The sequence below is a fragment of the Pteropus vampyrus genome, unplaced genomic scaffold (assembly GCF_000151845.1).
Source record: "Pteropus vampyrus isolate Shadow unplaced genomic scaffold, Pvam_2.0 Scaffold535, whole genome shotgun sequence".
NCBI lineage: Eukaryota > Metazoa > Chordata > Mammalia > Chiroptera > Pteropodidae > Pteropus > Pteropus vampyrus.
The window spans coordinates 328,368-350,674 of record NW_011889316.1 but is presented as its reverse complement, the minus strand read 5'-3'; the positions used below and the strand labels follow the sequence as shown (position 1 = coordinate 350,674).

The 22,307-nt window shown below is 34.5% G+C and overlaps 1 protein-coding gene and 3 pseudogenes across 3 annotated transcripts in view; 1 reads left to right on the top strand and 3 right to left on the bottom strand.

Moving 5' to 3' along the window:
* The window catches only part of HSDL2 (hydroxysteroid dehydrogenase like 2), a 33,859-nt gene extending 12,267 nt beyond the window's left edge, over positions 1-21,592 (top strand). For 2 of the 3 annotated variants that reach the window (XM_011383657.2, XM_011383658.2), the window contains exons 5-11: positions 237-340; positions 1,517-1,615; positions 3,221-3,415; positions 5,304-5,375; positions 9,585-9,734; positions 12,393-12,521; positions 20,838-21,592. In XM_011383657.2, coding sequence (XP_011381959.1) covers positions 237-340; positions 1,517-1,615; positions 3,221-3,415; positions 5,304-5,375; positions 9,585-9,734; positions 12,393-12,521; positions 20,838-20,950 — 862 coding nt within the window. In that variant the 3' untranslated portion in view covers positions 20,951-21,592. The remainder of the gene's footprint in view (positions 1-236; positions 341-1,516; positions 1,616-3,220; positions 3,416-5,303; positions 5,376-9,584; positions 9,735-12,392; positions 12,522-20,837) is intronic. The other variant, XM_023525160.1, reaches the window with a different exon arrangement.
* Positions 4,638-4,753, bottom strand: LOC111733178 (annotated as a pseudogene).
* LOC111733187 lies at positions 7,853-7,971 on the bottom strand (annotated as a pseudogene).
* Positions 19,675-19,793, bottom strand: LOC111733175 (annotated as a pseudogene).
* Positions 21,593-22,307: the final 715 nt, after the last annotated feature.

The window sequence follows — 22,307 nt, the reverse complement described above, 5'->3', positions numbered from 1 at the left end:
CTAATGTGCCAAGGATTTGCTTATTGTCATCAAGCAGGTCATGTCAGGCCACTAAGCAAAGCTTCAAGGGTGAAAATAAGTTGGTTTTCCTATGTTCATTCTAGAAAAATAAAAACAAAAAATTACCCTACAGGTTATTGAACAAGTTCAGCTGCTTTGTAGAAGTAGCTTAAAATATAACAAAAAGTGGGGATGTTGTTAGAAAGCTATTGACTTGTGTTTTCTTTTGCTTTCAGATCTAAAGCATGCATTCCTTATTTGAAAAAGAGTAAAGTTGCTCATATCCTCAATCTCAGTCCACCACTGAACCTAAATCCACTGTGGTTCAAACAGCACTGTGGTAGGTGGTAGGGAGTACTTTGTTTGGTTAACTTGTTTGTATTAAATCATTGTATCTATGATTTAATCACAATTTATATCCATTCAACATTAAGCTTTCTATGCAGAATCAATAGCATTTTGGAAAGTATCTTAATCTTTAATCTAATTTTAAAAATTGAAGTATAATTTACATTCAATAAAATGCAGATCTTAATGGTTTGGTTTGGTGAGTTTTGACAAATGGATACACTGTATAACTAACATCCAAATCAGAAAACGGATTTCCATCAACCCAGAAAGCTCCTTTAAGTCTCAGTGAGTATGTTTTATTGTGTGTACCATATTCTTCAATAAAGTTGGTTAAAAAGTATCTTTGAAAAAAGAAAAAAACTATCCTCGAAATACTTGACTTTTTACAGTCAACTAATAACTTAAGGGGAGTATACTAAATAACAAAGTTTATTTATAGGTACCACCTTTAAAAAATAGTATCAGAAACTTAGCCCTTATTTCTACATAATTCACTTAAATTTGAAAAGGCAGGTGAAATAGGAACCTACAGAACAAAGTTTAAAAGAAGTTCTGTTTTAATTGACTAGGTTAAAAAGCATTTTAACATTTTGTTGATGCTTTACTAGTGCAGTTTCCCTTTAAATGATCCCTTTCATTCTTCAAAAGAAAAACCGATTAAGAAATAATAATGTAAGTTATCTCTATAATATTAAGAAAAATGAAAGTGTGTTACTGTCTCTTAATCAAATGTTAAGATGACAGATTGGCAGTTATAAAAACAGTCATGGGGATGTAAAGTACAGCATAGGGAATATAGTCAATAATATTATAACAATTCTGCATGGTGCCAGATGGGCATTTGACTTACTGGGGCGATCATTTCGCAAGTTATGTCAAATCACTGTGTTGTATACCTGAAACTAATATTGAAAAAAAAACCCCAAATATTAGGATAGCAATATATAAAACTAGTTTATCCATGATATATGTGAAACTAGTTCAGTTACTTCATGAAAACTTTTAAAAACAGTACAGTTTAAAAATTATATTTTGTATATAGTATATTATTAAAGAATTATGAAAAAATGTATCAAGGAGGAAATAATAGGAAGAAATTGGTTTTTTATATTCACAAATTAATTTGTTTCTTAATTAAATTATTATTCTTTGTGGTTTCTTTCAGCTTATACCATTGCTAAGTATGGTATGTCTATGTGTGTGCTTGGAATGGCAGAAGAATTTAAAGGTGAAATTGCCGTCAATGCATTATGGCCTAAAACAGGTATGTGCCTTTTAAAAAATCCATATTTTGGATCCTCATTGATTGTCCTTGACAGTCTTGAGATACATCTTGGATGAGGAGGGTAGGGTAGGAGTGAGTAAACTATCAAAGGTACCTCTTTCTGTTGGGAAACAAGTTAAACTTTCTGCAGTACATATAAGGCCCTTTTCAGTCATCTTTGAGCTTTGACTTGGATGTAAGACTTACTCTTCCACTGATTGCTATACTAGAAACACTGAACACTGGAACATTTGAAGAGTTTCATTAAAGCCAACAGGAAGCCAACTGTGCTTCCCTAACCTTTTCTCCATTCTTTTCTCTGGTACCTTACTAAATTCTGCAGATTCTCATACTCTTGTTTTCTCCTTATACATCCCAGCAAATGCTTCTTTACTGTCTTGTATCTTTACTAGTTTTGTCTTTTTCTACTATAAAAAGCTGACCTATCTGTACTTTCACATGAATTCTGAGTTCTCAGCATGCCTAGACCCCCGTTAGGTGACAGAAGAACCTGCATATTGCTGGACTTTGTATGTAGCTTTAGAGTTACTGTATGACAGAAGCTGAGGGCTTGGGAATATGCTGTATTAAAATGAGGAAGACCCAACAAAAATGATACAAAGGGAAAGCTCGTCCTCCATGTAGGTTCTTATTCTCCACTTATATGTCAAATAGCTTAACGGAGGAGAAAGAAAAGACAATCTTTTCATTATATGTTTTTCCACATATTTAATAGATAATCTGTGAAAACCTTAACTTTGTTCATCTTAAATCTAAATGGCACTCCTATCCCAGAAAAGTGTATTTAATGATAAGGAGAATACACAATGAGAACTACTTTTTCATTTCACTTTTTAAAAATTTAACAACCTTTATTACACTAGCATTAGAACTTAAACATGCAGGTTAGTGTAGCTCCTTACCAAGGAAATGCTGTAGGGATCAATATTCCTTTCTGCTTCTGGGACAGTACCCTGCACTTGGGGGTCACTCAGGAATTTATTGAATAAATAACTTTAGATTTTTTTTGAAAGTATCTTCATGTTCTTACATTCCTTGAAACATACACATGACAATTGGAATATTTTCCACTTCTTTGAGGGGAGAGAGGGTTTCTGAGAAGGTGGCTGTTGGGAGTCATGCTCTTGCTGTCCTCCCTTTCCAACCACCAGCAAACTCTCCTGAGTGGAGCAGATGGTGGGGTGGCAGTTAGGCAGGACTTGGAAGAAATGAGCAAGGCGTCGATTCTCTGAGAGAACGAAGACGCTTGTGAAGGACTCTGTTCCTCTCGGGGTCGGAGGATGGAATGGGGCAGAGTAGAGAGTACTGGAGAGAGAATAAATACTCAGAAGTTCCTAGAGAGCTTGAATAGTACATGGTGCTTTGGGTCTCATGAAGGAGTTCTATATAAGGCAGTGTTGCGTATAGCAAGGAACATGTGTTTTCTGCCACTTATGTCAATAGGACATTTGGCAAATGCCTTATGCTCTCTGGACCTTGTTCTCATCAACTGAGAAATAAAGAGATTAGCTATCTTGCTTGTTACTTACATAATCCCATTATTCGATTTATAGTTATGAATATATATGTTTGTTTTCTCAATAGCTATACACACTGCTGCTGTTGAAATGCTGGGAGGATCTGATGTCGAAAACCTTTGTAGAAAAGTTGATATCATAGCAGATGCTGCGTATTCCATTTTCAAAAAGCCAAAAAGTTTTACTGGCAACTTTATTGTTGATGAAAATATCTTAAAAGAAGAAGGAATAAAAAATTTTGATGTCTATGCAGTTAAACCAGGTAATGCATATAGTTTTTTAAAGTAATGATTTGTTTTTCCACGTTTTCTACAATAAACACACATCTGTTTTGTGTATGCTTGTGTGATTATAAAATTAATATGTTCTTTTGAGAGCTATCCTCCCAATGAAGGGAAAAACCCATACCGACACACCGTAAAAGAGAAAGGAGAAATAGAAGCGAGTTGAGGGCTTTCTAAGTGACATACAAATACAGAAGGTCACATTATCTGTTAACTATTTCCAAATCGTGAAACCAAAAATGAAAATTAGTTTTAAAAGTTTGTCTTAAAGGCACTGAGTAAAGATTTTATTCAAGAATATGGTAACAGCAGTGTATTTTTCACAAAAACTTTAAGATTATGGACTCTTTCCATATTTGTCTCTTAGGTACAGCCTCTTAGAGGGTCTTAATGATAGATGGTGAAGGTGAGTGAGCAGGGTCTCTCCCGTGTACAGAGTGTATGATTTGAGAAGTTCTCAGAAGTCCCCCTTGTTCAAAATTATTCTTCCTTTCTGAAATCACAGATGATGATGGTGATAATGCATTTTACATGTATAACATATAGTATATACTAAATGATAGTATAGCTGTAAATGAAGTTACATTTATTTGTGCTAACATTTTAAATATTATTAAACATATTGAACTTCTGGGTGACAGAAACCACATATTTTATTTGTACCATCCCTGTCTGTCTCTTCAGTTTGAACTAAATTGAATTAAATATCTCTTAACAGCTTTACAAAGCACTTTTACATATATTATTTAACGTCAAACAATCCTTTGAAGGAAGAAAACGGTTTAGTGATTAAGAACATGGAGTTTGGGAGGAGACAACCCAGCTTCATACTCCAGTCTAGCTGCTTTCTAACTGTGCTGTCAACCTGCTTTCTCTGAGCTTCAATCTTATTGGTAAAATTAAGGGAATGATAACTTCAACACAGGATGTTTGTAAGAACTAAATGCAACAATATGTATAATGTGTTTGGCACAGTGCCTGACATATGTTATAATCATAATATTAAGTAGTTAATATTTATAGTAGAAAAACAGGTTCAAAGAGATTAAGCCTTTGCCTAAGAGCAGTCAGCTAATAAGTAGCAGAACCTGAAGGAGATCCAGGTCTTCTGGGTTCTGGTACACTTTAGGTTTTAAAGACACAGCGTCTTTATTTATGCACAAAATTTTTTAATTTTTTTTTATTATTTATTATTATTTATGCCTACAGCACCTGGTCTTCCTAGGTGGTCTCCCATCCAAGTACTAACCAGGCCCGAACCTGCTTCGCTTCCAAGATCAGACATCGGGCTTGTTCAGGGTGGCATGGCCATAGACCATACAAAATTTAAAATTTTAAATTAGATGTAAATTAAAAATCCTACCAAGTGTTGAAAATGTAATATGACTAGGTACTATGATAAGTATTAGGATATAATGAAGACCAATGCATTTCTGCTGTCCAGTTTTTTTAATCTTCTGAGAGGCAGGAGCAGACAGAGATGGCAGTGGTAAATAAATCTTTAATGAGGAACCCGCTTCTCTCAGGGGTCCAGTAAGAAATGACTCTTGAGCACATAGGAGGGATGTCGGACAGAGGGTTGCATGGATAGTAGAGAAGAGGATAAAGGCTCCTGGGAGAGCAGTTATGGGCTTAATTGGTTGGATCTTGAAGATGAAATTTGCCATAGGAGGGTAACTGGGTTATGGGGAAAGTATTTTAGCTTACTGAAGGACAGGTAGTTTGACAGTTCTCATAGGCATCTTTCCATTACACCAGAATGATCATTTAAATAAAAATAGATGGAATGTTTATTAAACAACTGTTAAAATCTTAATATATTGAACTTGTTACAGTAACCTGATTATTTTGCGGTCAATTTTTCAGGCCATTCTTTGTTACCAGATATGTTCTTAGATGAATACCCAGATCTAGTTACCAAGAAAACGGAATCACATGGTAAGATATAGACCATATTTTAAGTAGGAAAATAAAGATACCTACTTATGTATTTCTCCCATAATATTGACTTGGACATTTCTGCATTCTGCTTTTAAACCATATTTTAATTCAAACTAGACAAGTAATGTGAAGTTTTAGTTCTAGCAACGAAAGTTGCCTTTTTCTTCTAACGGTAAGAAGCTTCTAATATAGTTTTTTCATTGGATTAAAAAAAAGTTGTTTAAAAAATATATCAACCCTTTGTTGAGGTTTTATTTCTTTTCTGTGGCACTGCCTTTAGGTATTTTATGTTGATGTGTTATTTTATTTTGAAGAAAAATGTGTCACACAAAGTACATCTAACACCATTCACAGAATTTGTGATATGTGACTACTTTATAAGAGAAATTAACTTCAAAGGAAATTTTGGTTTTACTTCGTTTTGTTTTTATAATTCAGAAACAATAGCTCTCTTGAACTGGTCCAGAGTTTACATGTTAGTCTTTGTGTTCTGCCATTATGCCACTAGTTTACTGAACGATGTCAGACGAAATACTCTTTAACAAATACCCATGAGAAGCTTTCTCTCATGTTTTATTAGCAAGGATAGCTGTTATTCTTCTGGGTCCTTAACCTTATTTTTTTCTTACAGACACTGAATCTCCTGAGTGATCATGTATTCTTTAGATGGCTGCTAGATAATTTAGGAACAAATTTCTTCTGTATATTTAGCAAACTTGAATCTTACTGCAGTGCATTTTAGTGCCAAACTTTCTTTCTGGCTGAATCTTATCTTTTATAGCTCTGTCTTTTCTTTGTCCAGATTTTTGGAGATAGTTTTAAAAAATTACTTAAGTAATAAAAAAGGCAACTTTTGTTTTGTAGAAAATTTGAAAAATATAGAAAGGAAAAAGTTACTCGTAATCCTACCACCGAGAGGTAGCTCCTTTTAAAATTTAATTTTTTTAATTTTAAAAATTAAATCTTTCATTTGGTTGCCACATGGATGTATCAGTATAAAACAAGACTGTCAGTCTTTTTCTCAAGAGGCTTCTTACAGAATGGCAGAAATTAGTTTGGTTTAATTAGTTTATCAAAGTCTAATAGAGTCAAGTCCTCTGATAGAGGCAAGTCTAACATCCTGATTTTTGTCTAGCACTTTAAGATTAGATCTATCTTTTGGAGGAAGATACACATGAACTGAGCTCATTTAAATTCCAAATTTGATTAATAAGAGCCACTTATTGATCATACATATTTTGTTTTTCAACAAATAGTTATTGGGTGCCTACTATGTGCCAAACACTGTGTTAAGTACTTTGCATGCATTGTCTCATTTAATTATTTATGCTCCTGCAGGACAGGTATTCTCCTCATTTTACATCTGAGCTCCCATGGCTGCAGATGGCAGAGCCAGGACTTAATTTCATATATCTCCGATTCCAAAGCTCATACTATTAAACCAGTAAACTTAAATTGCTTTCCTAACTCCCAAATACAAGTCCTTTAAATTAGCATTTTCCCCTCCCCCAGTAATCTAATTTATTAATTTATAATGAGAAGTTGCCATCTCTTGGACTAAATGTGTAGTTGCTATGATCAGCCTATTCTCTCCCTTTGGGCATAGCTATATAGGGAACAGAATCATAATCAGCATATTGTTTCATGACCATGGAATCAGAACAAGAGAGGTGAGATAAGTAAAATGTAAGATAAATGTTTATAGGCATCAGGCTTTGATAGGAATGATTTTTGCCTATAGGATCAGAATGTCAAGTGCATTGACTGTGAACCATATATCCATCTCCTTATAAGGGATGCCCATATCCTTTTGAGGTCAGAGTACTCAGATTCTTTTGGCTAAACTTCTCTTCACCATACAGTGCTAGAGAGAGCATTTACTTCTGTAGCTCTCTTTTCCCTATTCTTCCTGGTTCAGTCCACTGTAATTCTACTCGACATTTTTTCTAGATATATTAATATATTCATATAGTCCAGTATATCTGGCCTGGATCTAACTTATATCTTTCAGGTGACTTTTTTACATTCATATCCAAATCCATGTATGTTGAATTTAGTTTGTGTCTTAGAGCTTAGTGTGTATCCCTCATTTCCAAAGGGGGTGCGGCTCACCTTTCTGTTGCACCCACTATTTAATAATCCTGTTACATTTAATTTTACCTTTTCTGGTATTTGTGCTATGTATATTTGTCTTATATAATATATTTGTAATTCTGTAATAATATATTGTAAACTATGTACATAATTTTAAATTAATGCTTATTTCTCATATTAAAAGCAATACTGTCATTTCTTCATTGATTTTTTTTTTCCATTCATTGACACCTCCCCCAACCCCCAACTGCAACACAGAGGGCCCAGTTTTTTTTCTTTTATTACCTCCAGTTTATTTATTTATTTATTTTTCTTTAGGTATAGTTTTAGTGTTCTGGATTTTCCTCAGAAACACTTATTTTTTTATTTTATTTTTTTTACGACTACAGCACCCAGTCTTCCTAGGTGGTCTCCCATCCAAGTACTAACCAGGTCCGACTCTGCTTAGCTTCCAAGATCAGACGGGATCGGGCTTGTTCAAGGTGGCATGGCCATAGACAGAAACACTTATTCTTAACTTGGCTACTTTTCTTCTTTTTCCCATAGTTATCACTATCTCTAATTATTTTCATCTTTCGTCCTGTTCTTCAGCTTTCTGGGATTCCTTTTCAGGTTTATACTTTATATTACTGATAAGATTTTCAACACTTTTATCTCTGTTCCATATTGCCTCTGTTTAATTTTGCTCTTGTATTTTTTGTTTCTGATGTATCCCATTTCATTTTCATTTTTTTCTATTGTCTTTTCATCTCAGCCAGTTGTATATGACTTTCTGCCCTTGTTTCATATAGTTTTCATGTGGAGGAATTCTTGTGGATTGCATAGTAAATTAATTTAAGAGATAGACTTTTGCTCTTCAGAATAACCTTCTATTATCCATGTGGTACATTGTTTTTTTCATAGGCATCAGGTTATTTTTTTTCCCTGTTAATTTATCCTCATAGTAGGAGATATCTCTAGAACTAGTGTAGTTGCATGACAAGGATGTGTAGGCTGCTTTTGGTTGCACTCCCTGTCCATCTGGTGGAAATCCTTTCTCAAAGCTGTAGTTTCTATAGTGGTATCTGTTGGGCATGTAGCTAGTGCCAGTGTGAAAGGCTGACACGGCACCTTCTTTTACCTCCTATGCTTAAAAACTACTCTCTTCAGCATACCCTCCTGCCAAGGTTCTTCCCCTCCGCATCTTTATCAGTCATGCTTTTGGGTGGCGTGTACTTCCCAGGATGAACCACCACTGGGACCTCCCCTACTGTCTGCTCCTCTGGTATTTGGGAGCTCTGAGCTTTGAAATGGGATTTGAAAGATGGGGGCTTTCTTGAAAAATTGCACTGTAGAACAAGGGGACAGATTCGAGTCTTAAGCCCAGAGTCTGATTTCAGTGGTTTAAAATGTAAGAACCTTTCTTCTTCGTATACATGAGTAGAGTCTTAGGCTGACTCTATCTACCTTAAAGTTTTACTGATCATTTCTTCCTAGATTCTGACAGTAGATTGTGTTTCAGTCTAGGTGATGTTTAGTGTTTACTTATTTGTTTTTGCATTTTAATATTTATTTAGTGTGAAGTTAGGAGAGGCTGTATCAGGGGCTACTAGCCATGTGTCTTTGTTTTTTTGTTATTGAAATACTCTCTTTCCCAGTAAAGCTTAGATAGTTGTAGTCTACTGAGTGCAATCTTGAGTTCTACTCCACCGATTACACAGTTGATATTCTGGTCTTCATTTTTCTGACTCTGGTGTGTTCTTTTCTCATTTGGTTTTAGAATTCAGAGGGGATGACAAAAGAATGATTGATTACTACCCCTAAAACTTCAGTAGTTTGTTTAGGTCCATTTATTATAAACACTGTATAGTTTAGTAGTTTTTTTTTTTTTAACCTAATCTGAGAGTCAGCATTTTACTTGGGGAGTATCAGCCATTTACATTTATAATCTTAATTGATGTGTTTGGCTGTTACTCCATCAGTTTGATGTATGCTTTGAGATGCCACTCAGTGTATGTAAGGTCATTTTGGTCAAACAGGTCTAATTGATAGCAAATCTATTCTAACTAATTAATTTGGTGTATGGTCTTATAGTGCCTAGGCTTTAAAGCGATTTATATCAATATTTTACAGGTGCTGTTCCAGAATTGAAAGGAGAAAAGCCGCAGTCACCAGCAGAACAACGTTCTGGAGCCGTGGAAGAAACATTTAGAATTGTTAAGGACTCTCTCACTGATGACATTGTTAAAGCCACCCAAGCAGTCTTTCAGTTTGAACTCTCCGGTAAGTCTGGTCATCTGAAGCCTTTATGAAACAAAGTAGGATGTTTCAAACTCTTGGAAGAAAATCAGCCTCCAGTAGTAATCACCTGGCTAGTTGGCTATATCAGAACACTTACCCAGAAATTAGACATTTAAGTACAACAGGTAACTACGGATGTGTATTTTTAAGTTAAAATCAGTGCGTGTGACACATGTAATACAAAATTTCATTACAGTTACTTCCAGTGTTAAATAACTCCTTGGCATATGTAATTGAGGAAAAAAATCCTATTTAGAGGGGCATATGGATTATGACAGGTAGTGTAATATAATAATTTATCATCCACCATGGGCACCTTGTCATTTTTATATTTGAGATTATTCAAGTCAGTCTGAACATAGTTAGCTTTTTAAAACTTCTCAATATTTTTCTTCTCAATATAGTATTAACACATGTTAATGACAGTTTTAAGAACTAGTTACCTCAGTCCCATTGTACACAAACTCTGACATTATCAGCCTTTTATCCTTTGTCTCCTCTATTTTTTCTTAATCCATCTGCGCCATCCTGTTTTTACTTCCTTTTCTATTCATAGAGTCCATCCTCCATTGCTTCAGTCACTTCCTTGACTGTGATTGAACTTCTGGACCTTTCGTGCTTATGTCACCACCTGTCAAAACCCTAGTCCTGGATGAATCAACTATCTGGCTGCCCCACAGTTGCATCCAGATTTTTAAATCTTTCTGGAAAAACGGAAAAAAAAAAAAATAATAACACCACCCAGTGGATCTGTGCCAGTAGAAATTTATCTCTTCCCCTCTTCAATTGGGGTCTAAGCAGCACCTCAGAATTCTGTGTTTCTGTGGTCAGCCTACTGCCTCATTTTCCACAGTGACTATTTTAAATCTCAGTGTTCCTCTTACCTTCTGTCTCTCCCTTCACCATTTCCCTGCCAGTCTCAGCAAATAAGCCCATGTCTTTCACAGAGATAATAGAAGCCTACAGATAAATTTCAGTTTCCTTTCATCCATATTAAATTAACTATAGGCATTGTCCTTTCTTCCTTCCCTCCCAGTAGAACAGAGCTCAACTCTAGATGAGTGCATCTTAGGCTTTAATGTTCATACTGATTGCCTGGGTTCATACTAAAATGCAGAATCTGATTTAGTAGGTCAGAGGGGGTTTGAATTCTGCATTTGTCACGTGATGACAGTACTGCAATGCATGGATCCCACTTTGAGTAGCAAAGTACCGTTTCTCCTGGCCTCCTCAGGGACTTTGTGCAATTAATTATGCCCTCTCCTACCTGTTCATTCTACAGCCTCCTTCCCTATTTTAACATTCTCGGTCTATTCTGTGTTTAAAACAACAGTAATAATAACCGCCCCTTCCCCCAAATCCCCCTCTTGTCTTTCTTTTCCCTTTCAGAGCAAAACTTATTTTCATCTACAATTCACTCTGCTCTGGTATCATTTTTCTCCATTCCGTTGAATTTGTTTTCACCAAGGTCCTCAGTTGCTTCTGTGTCCCCAGTGGACGTTTGCCATTCCTACCCTGTCACCACTCTGCAGCATTTGATGCTGTTGAGTGCTCTTTCCTTCTAGAAATGCTCCCTTTCCTTGCTTTCTTCTCTCTCTATAATCACGCCTTCTCAGTCTCCAGTGTTAGATGCTTCTCCTCTAGCCTTCTCTATCTTAGCACTATTTATACTCTAAAGACCTTAGTGTACTCCAGCCACTCATATGACTTCAATGACCATGTGAACTCATTACTTATATATCTGTATTTCTAGCCTAGTCAGACTTCATTTGACATTCTCACTTGGCTGTCACAAAGATGCCTCACTTTGAAAATGTCCAAAACAACTCGCCAATACCTGCCTTTGGTGCTACCTGTTAAATCTGCTCTTCTTCAGTAGTCCTCTCTCAGTAAAAATCATACCAGTATTTGCCATTTCCCAAGATTAAAACTAGCAAATTATTCTATGTACCCTCCCTACATTTTCCTTTTCATATTCAATCCATTACCTTGTCTTGTCTGCTTTGACATTCCCTCTTAAATATGGCCACTTTTCTCCATTCCCACTGCCATGATCCTGATCGACACACATCTTCAAGCTCCTAAATTACCCAACACTGTCCTAACCAGTCTTCTGCATCCTTTTTATCCCTCTCCAGTATATTCTCTGTACTGCCGTTAGGGTGATATATTTAAAACACGAGTCTGTGTCATTCTCCTTCCACAGCATATCCCTTAGGATGAAGTCAGTGAATCTTTTACATGGCTCACTGTACTCTGCATCTGAGCTGCTCTACGAGCTTATCTGATGCCACTGTCCGCTCTCTTTCTACTTTCTGGTCCTACTATACTTTTTTCAGTTCCTCATCTAGCTAATTCTTACTTAACTTTTGAATCCCCGCTTCAACTGGGCTTTCCCTACTCCACATCACCCTCCACTTCCTCTTTTGTAAAAAACCATCTTATTGCAGAGTCTTCAGAGCCTAGCTTAGTACCTGGTACATAATAAGTACTTAATAAATATTTGCTGAATTTGATAGAGGCCTGGGGATTTTAGCCCAGGAAACAGCATTATATATAAGATTATTCTAATTTGTAGCAGTTATTAAGTTTAAGAAGAACAGGGCTTCTTTGGCATTTATAGCTTTATCTTCTGTGCAGGCGAAGATGGTGGAACTTGGTTTCTTGATCTTAAAAACAAGAGTGGGAATATCGGATATGGAGAGCCATCTGATCACGCAGATGTGGTGATGAGTATGTCTACTGACGATTTTGTAAAAATGTTTTCAGGTAAGTTTATAACTTTATTAATTTACCGATCAAGGAAAATTTAGTTATAACTTTTGACTTCATTCCTTTCCAAATAATTAAGACTCGTAAGTATTTGTAGCAGTAGTATCTTAGCAGCCGTTGAAGAGAACATAGTCTTGGGAAGGTGGTTCTTACTGTTACCTTTCCTGCCCTTTCCACTTCAACCGGCAAATGGGAGTAGATATCAGAATTTCCTTTCTGCCTGACCAAGAAGCTAATAAGATAATGTTGGAAACACAGAGACAATTCAGAAGGACTCCAAAGTGGGCTTCATTTCTGCTAGTTGGACTAAGATATCATTTCCAGTAACACGTGAATAAACAGAGGTTCTGAACTCAGCTGGAGCTCATTTATTGAGAGCAAAGTCATCCTTCAATCTTGCCAACTGTTGTGAGATGAAATAGCAGCCCTTTCTCATGGCCCAGTTAGAGATCTAGGGGATCCCTAACCAAGAGAACCTTTTGCATGATTTTCTGTTCTGTGCATATACCTCTAACTGTGCCAGAAGAATTTTAAAGGTAATTTTTTTCTATATTCTACTCTTAGAACACTACTCCAAACAGTAATTAACACATGTATTTATTAGAAGCAGCACTTTAAAGCATTCTAAAGATTCTCCCATTTAATGAATTATAAATATTACTCATTCTTTGTTCTGTTTTAATCTTCAAAAATTGAAGATCACAGTTTATTCTGTGCCCTGTAAGTCTTGCTTTCCAATTCTTATCCAGGATGCTAATAGCTTACATATTATCTGAGCTAGTCTGTGTATGGTATTACTGATTGAGGTCTCTTCAACTTTTCCTTTTTTTTTTAAATAGTTGTGTTAAATATTCATGGTGCAAAAATTAGAAAATACACTTAAGAAAAAATTAAATAAAATTATTCTTTGTCACATTACTGAAAGATGACCATCAGTTGATTTTGGTTTATAGTCATTTATGTATATATGTGAATGCATGTTAATATATATCCATACTTATGAAAATAGTATTGTAGCATTACTATTTGGTAATCTTTTCACTTAATACATTATAACATCTCTTATTTATTTTTAATTTACAGTTGTCATGCAATATTATATTACTTTCAGGTGTATAGCATGGTGATTAGATATTTATATAACTTACAGAGTGATCACTTGATAAATATAGTACCCATTTGACACCGTACATATTTATTACAATAATATTGGCTATATTCTTTATGTTATATATCCCCATGACTATTTTATAAGTACCAATTTGTACTTCTTAATCCCTTCCCCTTTTCACCCACCCTCCAACCCCTCTTCCATCTGGCAACCATCAAAATGTTCTCCGTATCTATGAGTTTGTTTGTTTTGTTTTTCAGATTTCACATGTAACTGAAATCATATGGCATTTATCTTTCTCTGACTTACTCCACTTAGCACAGTACCTTCTAGGTCTATCCATGTTGTTGCAGACGGCAAAATTTCATTCTTTTTTATGGCTGAGTAATATTCCATTGTATAAATATACCACCTCTTCTTTATCCATCTGTTGATGGACACCAGGTTGCTTCCGTTTCTTGGCTGTTGTAAATAATGCTGCAGTGAACATATGAATTCACATGTCTCTTCCAAGTAGTGTTTTAGGTTTTTTTGGATAAATACCCAGAAGTGGGTTTACTGGGTCCTTCTTTGTCTCTTGTATAACATCTTCAATATTAATGAAGTTAACTCTTTAACCATTTTCAACCATTCTCTTTAGTGTTTGTTTAGTATTTCAACTGTTTCTCCATAAAGCTTAAACACAGTGGTTTAGACCTAACAGATGCTCAATTAATGTTTGGTAAATTTGAATCTATAAACATGCAATGTTTTAAACGTAGACCATTTAAAATAAAAATTTATCAGTTTCTCCATTGATATGACAATAATTATAGTGAATATCTATTTTATGATTACTGTGAGTTAAGTAGTACTCAAAACAATGTCTTTAGATAAAATGTTTTCTCCATTTTATAAAAATAGAGACTGAGGCATTAATGAATTAAATAGTAAACCCAAGGTCACATTGTGAGTAAATATTGGAGCCAGGATTTGCATCTAAGCTAGTGTCCAAGCTTGGGCTCTTTTAATCATTATACTATTTTGTCCTCCAGAAGTGAAAAAACCAAGTTATTTCTTTAATTTACATTTTATTTATGTATTACATAAACTTGTAATAATGGGCTTTCCCTTTATATCTTTATGTGAATGTGCTTTCTGTTTCCTGAATTCAGTGGGAGAGGTTAGTCAGTTAAATGAGTAATTTTTTAAAAAGCATTTTTGTAAGGTTTATTTTATAGCAACAGTTTAGATTGGGAGTGAGTTTGCTTCTACTTCTTATGTCATTTTGTTCTTTGTCTATTTTCTTTTGAATGTGCACAGTTTAGACCTTATAATCCTAAGCATTCTCTTTTAAGAAACCATAGCCATTTCTATGATCTAATATAAATAGTAGATACATTATAAATATAAAAACTTAAAGCACCTAGAGATCAAGTAATCAAAATCTCTCCTTTTCACCAGTAGAGGCCACTGTATGGTAAAGCATTATGATAGAAAGAAAATGTACTTGATTTTCTGACTAATATATTGGGAGGAGGAATCATATATAGGATATTGTGCCTACTAGCTGTTTTTAAAAGTTATTTTTTAAATAGTACTATTGAGGTATAATTTACATGCCATAAAATCCATCCACTATGAGGGTACATGGTTTTTAGTTAATTTGTAGCCATACAACCAACCATCAGTTGCAATTCAGTTTGAGAACATTTCCATCACCCCCAAAATTCTCTTTGCAATCAGCCTCCATTTTTACCTCCTAACCAGAAAAATGCTAATTTGTTTTTTATTTCTACAGATTTGCTGTTTCTGGACATTTCATATAAATGAAATCAAACAGTATATATAGTCTTTTATGTCTAGCTTCTTTCACCTAGCATAAGGTTTTTAAGGTTCATCCATCCATGTTGTAGCATGTATCAATAGCTCAGTTCCTTTTATTGCAGAACAGTATTCCATTATATGGATATACCATAGATTTCCTTATTCTGGACTTTCATATGAACAGACTCATACAATATGTGATTTTTTATGACTGTCTTCTTTCATCATGTTGCTTCTTTTAGCATGTTTTCAAGTTTCATTCTTGATGTAGCATATATCAGTACTTCATCCCTCTTTTTAAAAAAATAGAATTGAAATTCACAAAACATACAATTAACTATTTTAAAGTATACAGTTTGGTGGAATTTAATTTGGTGCATTTACAATGCTCTCAACCACCACTAATCTTTAGTTTCAAAACTTTACATCATTCTAGAATACCCCATACCATTTAAGTAACAATCCCTATTTCAGCCTCCACCATCCCGTGGCAAACCACTAATATGCTTTCTTTCTCTTTCTATGGATTTATCAATTCTTGATAGTTCATATAAATGGAATCATACAATATGTGACTTTTTATGTGGCTCCTTTCACTTAGCATAATGTTTTCAAGGTTAATCCATGCAGCATGTATCAGCACTTCATTTCTTTTTATGACTTAATAATATTTCATCATATGAATATACCATTATTTATTCGTTCACCTATTGACAGGCATTTGGGTTATTTCCACTGTTTGGCTGTTTCGAATAATGCTGCTATAAACATTTGTGTCCAGTTTCTCTTGTGGATGTATGTTTTTATTTCTCTTATATTGCTGGAGAATTGTTTTCTATAATAACTACACCATTTACATTTCTACTAGCAATGGATCAGAGTTTCTTTTTCTCTGCATGCTTACCCTTACCAACACTTGTTATTTTTCGTTTTTTGTTTTTTGTTTTTAAAATAGCAATTCTAGTGAGTGCGAAGTGATATCTCATTGTGGTTTTGATTTGCATTTCCCTAATGGCTAATGATGTTCAGCATATTTTCATGTGCTCTTATTGGTAATATGCTTTATCTTCCTTGAACAAATGTCTTTTTAGGTCCTTTGCCCATTTTACTTGAGTGTGTTTTGTTTTTTGAGTTTTAAGTATTCTTTATATATTGCACATATAAAGAAGATACCCCTTATCGGGTATATAATTTGCAACTATTTTCTCACATTTTTTGTAGGTTGTCTTTTCACTTTTTTTTGACGATATATTTGAAACACAAAAGTTTTTAATTTTGATGATATCCAATTTATGTTTTTCTTTTGTTGCTTGTGATTTTGCTATTATATCTAAGAATCATTTGTCAAACCTCAGTTTTGATGATTTACCCTTATGTTTCCTTCTAAGGGTGTTTAGTTCTAGCTCTTACAATTAGGCCTCTGACCCATTTTGAATTAATATTGTATATGATGTAAATAGGAGTCCACCTTCATTTGTTTGCAAGTGGATATCTCGTCCTAGCACTGTTTGTCAAATAAGTTATTCTTTCCTCTATAGAATGGTCGTGGCAACCTTGTTTAAGAGCAGTTGACCACAGATGTATAGGTTTAGTTAAACCCATAAATACATGGGTAAAGTTAAGCCTAGCATTACCATAGGACCCAGCATTTCCACTCCTAGATATATACTCAAAAGAATTGAAAACAAATACTCAAATATATGTATACACATGTTCATAGCAGCACTATGCACAATAGCCAAAAGATAGAAACACAAATGTCTATCAACAGATTAATGGATAAACAAATTATGTATCAACAAGTTATTATATGTAACTTTATTCAGTCATAAAAATAAACGAAGTACTATTTTATGGATGAACCTGAAAAACATGTTAAGTGAAAGAAGCCAGACATGAAAGATCACATATCATATGAATCCATTTATTTGGAAAACTAGAATAGGTAAATCCATAGAGATAGAAAGCTGATTGGTGGTTGTCAGGGCCTAGAGGGAAGGAGAACTGCTAAGCCATAATGGGTTTCCTTTTGGAGTAATGAATTGTTTTGGGACTAAGTAGAGGTGGTAGTTATACAACATCATGACTATACTTAAATGCTACTGAATTGTTTACCTTAAAATGGTTAATTTTATGCCATGTGAACTTCACCTCAGTTTTTAAAAGCATATGTATTTAAAAAGTGTTCTTTGGCCTTTCCCCCATCTGCTCCCCACAGGTAATCTTCAAGTCTTTTCGGTATTTCTTTCAATGTTTAACTCTACATTTTTCAATGTTATCACATTTCTCAGTGTTGTATTATATTATAGTACTGATACTGTTTTCTTTAGATTCACTAATCTAAAGACTGATAGATGAGAATTAAGTTCTCTTATATTACTTTGATTCTGCTTCACTTCCCTCATGCTCCCAATATAGTGATTTCACCATTTTGCTTAAATCAGTACTCTATGTTTAATTATGATTTAATTTGCTGTTGAGTCAAATAGTATATGTTTCCTCTCAGAGAGAACTTTTATTTTTCCTGGATGTAAATAATTGCCCTATTTTTTTCCCCATTAGAATAGGTATAAAGAAACTAAGCAAAGTCTTCCTGTATTCCTCTCAGAACCTCTTGATGCAATTTTCTGCTCTGCTAAATGTGTCAAATTACCTGGCAGTCTTATGTTTTCCTGGAGCCCTTTGTCTTGTTATAGTCTGAACAGGTAGCTCATTATAATAGCCTGCTACACAGCTGTGATCCTAGAAATTTCTTTAACTCTCTCCTGCATTGAATATCCTATTTCCTGCATCCCATATCTTCTTTCTTGGTTTATTTTACATCTTCATTTTGGTGGCACACATTATGCAGTAGCTTCATGAGAAAAGATCCAAAGAGGTAATTTTAGAGAGTATCTAAAACGACTTGTATTCTACCAACACGTTGATTATTTGGCTAGGTAGAGATTTCTGGTTTGAAATTCCTTTTTCTCTCAGAATTTTGAAGGCACTGTTCCATCTTCTAAGATTACCATTGAGAATTTGATACTATTCTTTTTCTTAATCTTTTGTATCCACCCTTTCCCTTTCAGAAAGCTTCAGAATCAAAATGATTTCTTTGTAGTATTCTGTAATTTCACAATGATATAAGGTGGTATGGTCTTTTTTTCTTTCATTTTCCTGGGTTCTTGATGGGCTGGCTCCTTGGGAATGTATCTTTTATTATTTCTATGATAGTTCTCTCAGTTTTCTCAGTTCTCACTTTCTGGAGAAAACATTATATCTCTAATCATCTCACTTTTTAGGAGCTTGATTTACCTTATTCTTTCCTTTCTATTACTTTTTTTTATAGTAAGGAGAGACACTATTAGAAACGATTATTGGTGCAGGTAGGGTTGATGGTGAGAGGCTTTTGCAATAGTGGGAGGGAGATTGTTGCAGTAGAGACTGCTGTGGCCAGAAGATCTGCAAGTGTCTTGGTTGTATTTTAATATAGTCTACCCAATTTTTAATTCCCAAGTGCTTACTCTTATTTTCTCATTCTTTATTCTTCTCTTATTGCCCCCTTCTTCCTCCTCAACTCTACCTAATTCCATTCCCCTTCTTTTGCTTCTCCCCCTTCCTCTCATTACTCGCTTTCCTTTACCCCTTTTATTCCCTCCTCCTTTTCACCTTCTTTCCTGTGCTTCTCCTCTTTCCCTTTCTCTTCCAACATTTTGTTCTTGATACATGGTGTTATATCTTCTCTTATCAATGATGACATGAATTATGGAATTTTTTATTTGTTTTTCATTTACTTTGTTTCACTTTTCTTCTGCACCTATATTCTCTGTTTCCTCCAAATTGCTTTCATCTGTTTTTGTTTTGGGGGTGTTTTTTTTTCTTTTTAGTCTCCATTTGATGTGCATTCATCCTTATAGGGAAAGCTCTATAGAGCTGATTGGAAGCTGTGTGTGCATGAGTGGACTGGTGGGTTTGTGGACTGTTGGGTTTCACTGTAGAATGACAGCAGGGAGCCAGGTTTTTGCTGAAGAGCACCCAAATGACATTGTTGTTAAGTTTTTGGAAGGGCTATTCTGTTCCTTCAAAGAATAAGGATCTTCTAGTATCTTCCATGTAAATAAAAATTATCTTTTAATATATTATTTCTGAATTTAGGTTTTATTTTTTTTTTTTAAGGCGAGGCAACCCTTGGTTGACCTCACAGATTGCAAGGACCTTGTCAGCTTACAATCCCTTATTTTTTATTTTTTACACCTGCAGCACCTGGTCTTCCTAGGTGGTCTCCCATCCAAGTACTAACCAGGCCCAACCCTGCTTAGCTTCTGAGATCAGACAGGATCGGGCTTGTTCAGGGTGACATGGCCGTAGTGAATTTATGTATTTTAATATCACATGTCCTTGGAATAGTACACAGATCAGTTTATTCATTAAAATAAAAGAATTGGATTTGATCTTTTCTATCTGTAACCAATCTGTAATGTTTAGCTACAACTCCTATACAGCTCCTAATAATTAAAATGTTTAGTATCTCAATATACACAATATATTAAACCACACTTTTTTTTCTACAAAGAGCCTGTGTGTGGTCCAGTAAAGGTTTACTAATGCACCAGATACATAATGTGCCTTCTGTAGATATGACCTATATATAAGTTGGCATAATATAACTCAGAAAACTATAAATGAGACACACCTGGCTTTGAATTGCAGCACTGTCATATACAAGCTGTGTGACCTTGAGAAAGTTAAAATTCTCCTTGAGCCTCAATTTCCTCATTAATTTTCTTATGTGTCAGTCCCTATATTAGTACTGGAATGAGAGTTGCAAATAAAAACAAAGTTTCCTCCCTCCATAGAGCTTCTATGATATGTTGTTATTAGCTATAATTCTGTTTTAATGCTCACATTTTATATCGTGGCATTTCTGTGGTTAAAATAATGCTAACGGGTCCTTTGTGCCCATACCTACATTTTTAATGATCACTAAGAATATTATATACATTTACACCATTTGATTTTTTTAACCTAAACTCGAATTGTTAAAAGTTTAATAAACTATAATAGATTGGAGAATTAACTAAAATAGATAGTATTTGTTCACCTCAACTCATTTGAGGGCCATCTATCCTTGAGGGTACTATAACTAGTGTATAAATGTTGCATCTTCAGCTTTCGGCTAGTACCTTTTGCTGATTGTTGTTTTTACTGTCTCATATTATAAGATATTGTTAACATCTAAGTCTAGGAATTGGAATTCCCAAGATAATGATAATAATAATAAAAAAGGCTGTAATACGAATTTCTGTGCTTCAGAGGTTTATAGAACTCAAGGAGATTCTTTTTATAATGCATGAAGCAGTATATTTCTAAGGGCACTAAAGGATAATCTTTGCTCTCTCATTTTCTCATTTTAGGGAAACTAAAACCAACAATGGCATTCATGTCAGGAAAATTGAAGATTAAGGGAAACATGGCCCTAGCAGTCAAATTGGAGAAGCTAATGAACCAGTTGCAGGCCAAGCTGTGAAAGAAAAGAAAAAAATTTGTCGACCTCTAAGCTCAAAAAGTAAAAGAGTTCAACAGTTAAAATCTAATTTTGTTTTCTTCCCTATTGTATAAGGTTATGCATGTTTGCTCTGAAAAATAGAATTTCTGACTTGAAATTATAGTTAAAACAGCTAGCTAATCAAACATAAGCTTCATTAAGTGGAATTCTGAGACATTCTGTTTTGTATGTTTTGTGAGTTTTGTCCTCTGTGCATTATAAACCATTCATCATCTTCTTCTAGGAAAAGTATCATGAGCAACCAGTCAGGGTCAAACAGTAAAATTAGCTCTTTTCAAAGCTTCTTCCCATGTAAAATGAGGCTAGTTGGTTCTGAAATTTTTAGTTTGGGATTACATACTAATGATCTTAATAATATTTTAGATTTTTATGAGCTTATTTTAAAGAAGATCTGTAATACATTTTCATAGGAATCACATACTAAACTACTTAATACTATTTTGAAGTCTAGTAAAACAAAGATAGTTTTCATTTTGTTAACTAACTTTCCAGGTGTAAGTTTTCTATAGGAAAATATTAATGTAATTCAACTAATTGCAGTATGTATCCTATTTTAAAGTATGTAAAAATGTCCTAAAGTAAAATAATTTCTCCCCAGAAGTATGCACTTGGTAACAGTGTTTTGAACTGAGAACATTGGAATAAATGGTTGTTAGAGGTTTAATTATCTGCCCCCCAAATTCATATATTGAAGTCCTAATTCCTAGTACTTCAGAATGTGACTGTATTTGGAGATAAAGCCTTTAAAAGAGGTGATAAGTTAAAATGATGCTTTTAGGGTGGGCCCTAATCCAATCTAACTGGTGTCCTTATAAGAAGAAGAAATTTGGGTGCAAAAGAGCGACTGGGGATGCACACAGGAAAGAACATGTAAGGACACAGCGAAAGGTCATCTGCAAGTCAAGGAGAGAGGCCTCAAAAGAAACCAAATCAGTGGACACCTTGATCTTAGACTTCTAGTCTTCAGAACTATAAGAAATTTTCGTTGGTTTAGCTACAGAGTCTGTGATATTTTTGTTCTGGCAACCCTAGCCAACTAATAAAATGGTTTGTCTTTTTTAAAAAAGCTAAACTTAAAAAAAGCCCTTACTATTCATTTTAATCTGTTAAAAATACTTGTTGAGTGTAATATTTTTACTTCTCATCTTCTATTCTACTATTATGCTGTTAAGCAATTTAGTTAATTCTGACATTTCACATAGAATCGTAATGTTAGGGGATTTAATGTATATTTTACAAATGAAGAAACAGAGGATCAGAGATGAGAAAGGACTAGCCCAAGGCCAAAATTAACAAGCCAAGCCCTATCTAACAAAAA